Source organism: Lactuca serriola, chromosome 4 (genome assembly GCF_051521515.1).
Source record: "Lactuca serriola cultivar US96UC23 chromosome 4, Lser_US96UC23_V15, whole genome shotgun sequence".
Classification (NCBI taxonomy): Eukaryota; Viridiplantae; Streptophyta; class Magnoliopsida; order Asterales; family Asteraceae; genus Lactuca; species Lactuca serriola.
The window spans coordinates 395,967,645-395,977,183 of record NC_136411.1 but is presented as its reverse complement, the minus strand read 5'-3'; the positions used below and the strand labels follow the sequence as shown (position 1 = coordinate 395,977,183).

Below are 9,539 nucleotides of genomic sequence, written 5' to 3'. Positions count from 1 at the left end.
CGGCCAAGGGTGTTCCAGGGCCGTGAACTCCATATTTAGGTGTCAAAATGCCTTGAAAATCTTCCTTAAGCCAAGAGACAAATTAGGACAAGTACCCTAGTGTGTTTGGGGCAAGCAAACACCATTAAAACACCAAGAAAAGGGTGTTCACAGCCCAAAATGTTGCAGGGCCGTGAACTCCAATAAATGGTGCCAAATGGTGCCATAATTCCTCCTAAAGCCTTGAACAATTGCCTAGAACATATCCTATTTGAGTATGGGACTTGAAAGCATCAAAAACATCATTCCAAGGGAGTTTACAGCCATAAAATCAAAAGGAATATGGTCCCAGGGCCGTAAACTCCTAAAAGGAGTTATATTATGCCCTAAACTCTTCCATAGACCAAGCCATTAAGTAGAAATGCTTATTAGGTCCTTATAGAGCATCAAACATCAAATGGTAACATAAGTGTGAGCTTACGGCCGTAAACTCATGATTTTACGACCATAAACTCACTTAGTAGGGTCATTAGGGCCGTAAACCTCATGGTGGAGTATTCCTTGAGCCCTACACACAATAGCTTCCCCTACAAACACTTAGATGCAATCCTAGAGGCTAATAACACTTGATAAAGGTGTTTAGCATGTCCTAGGGTGTCTTGACTTGTTTATTTGTTGTTTATAGACTAATTTGTTACATATATGTGAAATTATATGTTAACTAGGATCATAGAGGGTGTTCAAGACTTCACTTGACACCTAGCGGTCCTACCTCTTCAGTTCATCAGTATCACCCACAACAGGTGAGTTCATACCCCTTAATCAATGTTTTAACTATTTTAAATGTTTTATAGGGGGGATACAAGTAGAATCATGCTACTTATTATATCAATCACATGTGATTAATAAGCAACATTCAAATGATTTAATACTCATTAGCCGTTTTACCAAACAGTTTCCTTCAAATGTTTTTCATAAACACTTTATGTGTTTAAAACTCCTTATAAACTGTTCATTTTACTCGGTATATTACATTTCAAACTTATTTACAATTGTGTTTCCAACAAATGTTTCTTTATACTAAACTGTTTTATCAAACCCATGCCTTCAAACCGTTTCATAGATTGACATCAAGTCGATCTTTTCTTAAGATAACAATTATGTTCAAAGATTTTACAAAACTTATTTATGCTTTTATATTATAAATTGCATGCCTCTATATGTATAGTTATATAAGAAATGTTTAAAAGACTTAGGAAGACTATCCACCCTATTTCCTTTTCGCGCTTGAGATGTGGTCTGGTGGGATATCGGGTACTCGTCCGAAGGTTGTTTCAATATTAGTTATATAACATATGTACATATATAGTCATAAAGGCCCTTCCAGTTCATCCCATGCCCTTGGGTAGCAAGGGTATACATCCGTGTCCATACGTACCAGTTAGATTACTAGTAAACTACCATATGGGTAGTTTAGGAAGATACTAGAACTATTACTAGAACACAATATCATACTATTAGTCAGTTCATTCATGGGTCAATACTTACTACTATGAGAACATATACAACTATACTAGAGAAGAACATATACAACTATACTAGAAAGAGAACATATACAATTATACTAGGAAGAGAACATATACAACTATACTAGAAAGAGAACATATACAACGATACTAGAACGAGTACATTACTATACTTGCTAGGTAGAGAGCACGTACATTACAGCTAGAACAATTCATTACATTACATATACATGAATACGTTAATAATTGTGATCCACTGTATCGGAGCATGCCTTAAATGTCATGGCCCGAGTTGTAGCCAGAATTCTCTTGGAGGGAGAGCGTGAGTTTGCGTATAGATCTATACTGGATTGACTATCCTACACCTTGCTGCTAGCTATAGCCGGACCTGCAGGTATGCGGGTGCCAAACGTCATTCCGTTTTACGACCATTCATATGTCGTTGTTACCAGTCGATAGTATGGTGCAATTAATCACATGATGCCTTAATATAAATCCAGTTTAAGGTAGTTAGTACAGCAGTAGTTCCTATAATACAACACTACAGTACTACATTAATTTCCCTTTTTCATATATTTAGTGATCATTTCACTTAAACATTTAATGTAAAAACTATATTTTGATAATGATAGTTACACTTGGGAAAATTACACACTTTTACAAGAAACGAACATTTAGAACAATTAAGTCTTGGTAGAAGACTACATTGAGAACAGTTAAGTCTTGGTAGAAGACACCTTTTTATAAAAGTAGGAATCATAGGGATTTCTATATTTTTCAAACATTTACAGTAGTTTTACAAACATTTTCATACTTACAGTTCATTTACAAACATTATCATGCTTACAGTTCATTTACAAACAATTTCTTACATACAAATTAAGACACTAAAATACTTATGATCTCACCAGCTTCAAAGCTGATACTCTCTTTCAAAATTACATGTATCCTCAGGTCATCATAGACAGGTACCGATGCAATGATTATTGAAGATGAAGCTCGTTGAAGACTCATCTTTCATTTTGATTTATGCTTTAGTGTTTATCAAAATTTGACAGAACACACTTGTATAATAATTCTATTATTAATGAAATGGATGATGTTGTTGCTTGTTTACTACTTTACATTGTTGTGATACTGTACATGAAGTCCTCCGCCCCAGAACATTTCCGTCGTTCTTGGTTTTGGGGTGTGACATCAGAACCCTTGGAATTCTCCCAGTTTCGAGTATGGGTCCTCTGTTTTCAGTAGTACGGGCCCATACTACCTGCCACATCTACCAATACTTTCCGCACAGATCATTCTAGAATTCCTAAGTAGATGCTCAACCTTTTCGATCACCAATCTCGTTATACCTGGTCGCTCTCCAACGAATACTCTCCTCTATCAGTGTACTCATCTGACTAAGGTCACTCCCTAGGCTCTTCCTAGGTTCTCATACTTCTCTGCCATCAGCTACTGAAGAACTCCTTATGATGTCAGCCATCTACCTCCTGAATATCATCATATTCACTTAGTAGTTAACTCCCATCAACAAGAGTTCCACAAAGCACGAAGCAAGCATCATTCGGGCATCGAATAACCTCCAACGGCACAAAACACTACTCGAACACACAACTCCACTTGATCTATTCACAACTCAAAAGGCATCACCGAACTCAGGCTATCTTACCTCTCATGGTATCTAATCACTCTTCTCAGTAGACTCCTCAAATGCTCATCTAGGTATCTCTCCTAGATTACCTTGCTACTCAAATCTCTCTCTCTAAAAGATTCCTGCTAGGTACTCCTACTCAGCACATTTACAGAGAAAATAACAAATAACAACATCTCCTAGGCTAAGGCATCACAAATCAGGCAACTCTAGCCCTAGAATCTAAAATACCCAGCCTATCCTCTAGCATGCAATTCTAATATCTCATAAACGTCTTATAAATATCTCATAAAGTAAACAATTAAGGTATTTTGGGATATCACTGTTCGGGCTCTGGCTGATTGTACACACTGCTCCTTCTTGTTTTTCACTTAGAAACTCTTACTCGTTTTAGAAAAATCATTTCTTCTAAAAACTTTTCTCAAATCCTCAGTTTGAGTCCAGACATACCTGAAGGTGCATCCGAATCCCTCAAACCAAGGCTCTGATACCAACTTGTAACACCGTAAAATTTTCATTTAAAAATCACATTAATCTCATTAACATAAATAACAAAATCTCCAAAATCTCAATTTATAAAACACATATCTATAATAACAAAATCCAGGATCCACAAAATATAACTCAGTCTCGTGTGTACAATCAAGTCGGCGCCTTCCTGTGATCCTTAGAAGTACCTGAAACACATAACACATAACATGGTAAGCACGAAGCTTAGTGAGTTCCCCAAAATACCACACATATCTCATTAGCCTCTCATGGCTATGCTCAAATAAGACCCTTCGGTCAATGTGTCTCAGTGGGACCCTCCGGTCCCACAACTCGGGTGGACCCTCCGGTTCTAACTCAGTAAACTCAGTATAATATACAACATAATATCACAAAGACATAATGCAGGATATCATAATACTCAATATAAGCACATAAGACCCTCTGGTCACACATAGATTACCACTCAAGGTAAGTATAGTGAGAAGACTCAACTCAGATGATGAACAACTCCTATAGATGTTGCTGCTGCACACCGACCTCTAACACTGAACCAAAACCCATAATTACCTAATTAAGATCTAAGACCAAACCTCACTCATTAGGTCCAAAGATAGCTCACTACCAGCACAATTTACTCAAGCTCATTAGGCCCACCAAGGCCCAATACTAAATGTGCTCTCCCAAGGCCCAACTCCTAAACTTAAGTCCCAATGGCGAGACCAACACAAGGCCCAAAACATTGACAATATTTCTCTGATCAAAATCTCTAGTACAACAAGCCCAAAATCCAGGCCCAACACTCAAGGCCAAATATGAGATTTAGCCCAAAAAACCCACAACTAGATTACGCGGGGCGTACCTCCCTTAGTACGCTCAACGTACACAAGCGTCCACATAAATCCTGATCGGGGACATTGTATCAATACGTGGGGCGTATTAGGACTACACGGGGCGTACGTCCCAGACTTTCTATTCCCACTCTCTTGGTCTTAATAGGTTAAGACCATAGCTTTACTCTCAGATCTGGGCCTCCTAAAGGCTCATACTACATAAAGTTCATGACTTTAAGCCTTTACATGGCTGAGGAAGTCCCAAATAAAAAAACTCTCACTCTTTACTCCCAAAAGTGCTCATATCTCATGCATGGGGTATTTTTAACAACCAAGACCTCATTTTTATAAATCTACTCCATTAATAACACTCAATGGGGCAGATATTAAGCTCTGGAGTTCAACAACTCATAAAGCTCCAAGCTTTGGGACCAAAACCCTAAAATGGACCATAATATGCTCAAATCAAAAAGGATAAGAAAGCTTTGAGCTTTATACCTTCAAATGATGCTCCAACCACATAAAAGATCAGATCCACGGCTTAGACTCTAACTCCATCCTCCTCAATGCTCCTTCTTTACTTCAAGGATACCACAAGAACACTTAGAAGCTCACAAATGGACACTCAATCTAGAGAAACTGATATTAGGGTTTTGAGAGGGTTGAAGGCTGGAAATGGTGGCCAGAAATGAGGCCATCATGTTCTTTAAATAGGGCCACATCCCTCATTTAGGGTTTTCTCTTTGAGCCTAGTACACCCGACGTACTAGGTGGCTCCGCGTCCAAATTAAGCACATGAGTACGCTAAGCGTACACACACGTACACCCCGCATACTCAGCTGCCACCTTTTCTCAAATAAGGGAACAAACCTGCCAATGCTTCGAACTATCATAGTTCCTCACTATAAGCCCATTTCCAATAATCCCCACATCTACGGAAAAATGGCGAGAAGCCCAACGCTTCTAGTAACTCGTTGCAGTCTCAAGGCTTCCTCATGCCCAGGTTTCAGCCCACGAACCTCAATTCACAAACGATCCGAAACAGGATGTTAGAGGCGGGTGGTGGTTATGGTGGTGGATGTTGGTGGGGTGGTAGTAATTGGTGATGGAGGTAGGTGGCAATGATGGGAGGTGGTTGGTGGTGGGTGGGGTGGGGTGGCGGTGGCGAGTGGTGGTGATGGGTGGTGGTGGTGAGTGGTTGTGTATGATGGTGGTGGTGGTGGGTGGTGGTTTTTGTGGGTGATGGGGTGGTGGTTTTGTTGGGTGATGGGTGGGGCGATGGACGTCTGTGGTGGTGGGTGATGGTTGGCGGTATAGATGGGTGGTGGTATTGGGTTGTAGGTTGTAATGATGGGTGGTTGGTAGTAATGGTGGGCGGTTGGTGGTGGGTGGGCGGGTGATGTTAACTGATAGGTGGTGGTGGTGGATGGTGGGTGGTGGTGTATATATGGTGGTGGGTAGTGGTGAGTGGTGGTGAGTGGTGGGTAGTGGTGGATAGTGGTGAGTGGCGATGGTAGTGTTTAGTGGTTGGTGGTGATGGGTTGTTGGTGGCTAGTGGTTGGTGTTAGGTGGTGGGTGGTGGTGAGTGATAGGTGGTAGTGGATGGTGGGTGGTGGGTATATGGTGGTGAGTGGTGGATGGTGGTGAGTGGTGGGTGGTGGTGTTTAGTGGTTGGTGGTGATAGGTGGTTGGTTGTGGCTGGTGGGTGGTGTGTCGTAGATGGTGGTGATGGGTGGTTGGTGGTGGTGGATGGTAGAAGGCGTTGGTTGGTGGTGTTAGTTAGATGGTGAGTGATGTTAGTTAGTGGATTTTTAAATTGTTTTTAATTATTTTTTATTTATAAAAATATATTTATTCATGTCTAGTTTTTTATTTAATTACAAAAGTGTTACCTTGCAAATTAAAAAAGAATTTTTGTTCTCAAATACTCTCGCAATAAGAAATGTTTTCGATTGAACGCTCACACACACACACACACACACACATATATATATATATATATATATATATATATATATATATATAAACAATTTATTAATCAAGCATTGCAAAATAAAAATAAAAAAACACTTTTGAAACTTCATTTTTCTATTTCTATTACTTATGTGATTTTCATGCCTATCGATATCATGGTTGCCGACATAATATCATTTTCAGTTATATGATACTATAATTTTGGTATTGATCCATGAGGTTTGTTTTTACATTACATTTTGAAGAATTATATTTCATGGCTATGACAATTCATATTTAATGCTGACAACCTTTTTCAATATATTATTTGAACGTATAATTTTTTAATCATATTGAACACGTATAATTTTTTAATGATATTGAACACAACCAAAGGCTATAACTAGGTTTATTTTTGTAATAATTTAGTTTTATAGGATCATTATTTTGATAATAGCCTCTGCATTCTATTTATTCACGAAATTATAACATGGATAAAAATGTCAGCGGACCAATTTCAACCCGTCCTAGTAAATTCAGCTAAATCCAAGCCCGTTTTAAGATTAACAAGTCTTTTTCCAACATATTTTGATAATAGCCTCTGCATTCTATTTATCCAATAAGTCCGACCATATAGTTTTTAAGATTAACACGTTGAGTTATATAAACCCACTACATGTCAAACCCCATATTATGACAAGTCTTTTTCCAACATATTCGTTATGGTTTTTCCCATGAAACTACTTGTCTATTCAATTAAAAAACACACGAATTTATTTATCCAGGGTTCGCTTTCATGCCCGTCCACTTCCTGTTCAATATTGTTTACTTCAGTTTTATATACATTAATAACTCATACATCACATCACATCAGTCAAAACGTACAATAAACCAAAAATCAACCGGTTTTCACCACTTAAAAACCATTTTTCGGCTCCAAATTACGACATATTTGACTCAAAAACGTCTAAACAGTCCATTCGTGTGCAAGTTCTATCAACAAAGCCGAAAGAAACAACATGATAATCGACACAAAAGCCTAATAATTAATTAAAACACAAATATAGTAGTGGCAAAATGGCATCTTTAACTGTATGAAAAGTTCCTCTACGAAGACAAAACTGGCCAGCTCTTGAAGGGGCCAAGAGAATCCCCATCAACCCTAATCTTTTTATTAAATTAAATCCCCATGATTTCCAATCGAAATATGAAGATTATTTAAAGGGAGACTTTATATTTTGGATGAAAAATGGGTGTTTTGATTTGTCAACACATAGAACCCACGTCTCAATGATTAAACAAGTAAAGAGTGGGTGACCATTTATTTGTAGGGTTTTCGTTAAGGTATCGTACACACATATTCATCATCATCAACTTGCTTTCAAATACGTTTTTAATATTCGAAAATTATCTGTCGTAGGAATCTTTGCTTGGTTTTTAAGAGGGTTTGCTTGGTTTTTGTGGGTTCGGGAAGAACAGGAGAAAGAACAGAAATTAACAAGACTAAGAAGGTTTCTGGGAATTTGATTTACGGGAACATATGGGGAGACAGCCATGTTGTGATCGAGCGGGGTTGAAGAGAGGTCCATGGACTATGGAAGAAGATCGAAGACTTATGAATTTTATCATCAACAATGGCATCCAATGTTGGCGAATGGTTCCTAAGCTTGCAGGTTTTTTCTCGGTTTCCTTGTTAATTAATATATACTTTGTTCTTCGTTGCAAAAAGACCACTGATTTAGTAGAAAAGTCGAAGGATAAACATTGTATTTTACAAGAATGATGCCATTTGTTGTATGGAAATTGGATTCTAAATAATATTTCGAATTTTCCATTTCCGTGAAGGTTTGCTAAGATGTGGGAAGAGTTGTAGGTTGAGATGGATTAATTATCTAAGGCCTGATCTCAAAAGAGGGACACTATCAGAAGCGGAAGAGGATCAGATTATTGAACTTCATGCTCGTCTTGGAAATAGGTATTTACATTTTTATTTTTGTTTCTATAATACAATCAAGTTATGTGAATACATGCATATGTATGTATTAATGCATTGTATATGTGTATATATGCATGCATGTTTACATATTATAATCAAATATCGATCGATTAATGAATATACATGGCCATATTTTAGGTGGTCAAAGATTGCCTCGCATTTTCCAGGGCGTACAGATAATGAAATCAAGAATCACTGGAATACTCGAATCAAGAAAAAGTTAAAGCTTCTTGGAGTAGACCCGAACACCCACAAACAAATTGATGAAGAGAAAAAACAAGATATGGGACCCAAGAATGAGCAATGTAACACCATCTATGATGTCACATCGAATAATGGAAATACACAAGTCGGTCATAAGAAGATAGATGAACATAGACTCGACAATGACATAAACTCCCAGAACCATCATGACATGGTTTGCAAGAACTTCGACATGGATTTACGAACAAATATGAATCAGGAAGAATCAACGTCAAAATCATTTAGCTATTCTCATTCGTATTCTTATGAGGATTCAATGAACCCTGATCTTTATATTGGAGAATCCCCTTTCGTAGAAGGAGATTATTCTTTACAACAATGGGTTGATGGTGTAGATCCATCGTTGTTATGGGATTACCTCAGTCAACAAGAGGATACATTTTTCCTTTTAGGAAACACTTAGTGGTAAATGTGGTATATCTTTTTGTTCATTATATTAATGTTGTTAGTAGGTCATTAATTAAGAAAAAAAATTGAAAAAGAAAGAAGACCGAGCTTAATTATGTTATCAACTCTTGATATTCGAATTTTGTATTAAAGAAAAGAATGTAATTCTCTCTAATATTGATTCTCTTATGTTTTTTGTTTCTCTCCCTTGCTATCCACCTACTAACCGATAAAGAATGTAATTCTCTAATATTGATTCTCTTATGTTTTTGGTTTCTTTCCCTTACAATCAACTTCTAATGATTATGTATAATATGGGCATACATGTCCATTTAAATTGCTCATTTATTTAGCATCCGTCAAATAAATGAACAATTTAAGTGGAGATGCATGTATATGTCATATACATACATTCTCGTTAGATGGTTGAGCTATCATCTAAGCACAATCATATAAAA

The 9,539-nt window shown here is 37.5% G+C and overlaps 1 protein-coding gene across 1 annotated transcript; it reads left to right on the top strand.

The window, feature by feature from the left end:
• The first annotated feature begins 7,840 nt into the window (after positions 1 to 7,840).
• On the top strand, positions 7,841 to 9,196 carry LOC145100832 (myb-related protein 315-like). Its single transcript, XM_079037958.1, has 3 exons — positions 7,841 to 8,107; positions 8,280 to 8,409; positions 8,569 to 9,196. Exons 1-3 carry the CDS (start codon positions 7,975 to 7,977, stop codon positions 9,095 to 9,097), a joined length of 792 nt encoding a protein of 263 aa, XP_078894084.1. The 5' UTR covers positions 7,841 to 7,974; the 3' UTR covers positions 9,098 to 9,196.
• The last annotated feature ends 343 nt before the right edge of the window (positions 9,197 to 9,539 follow it).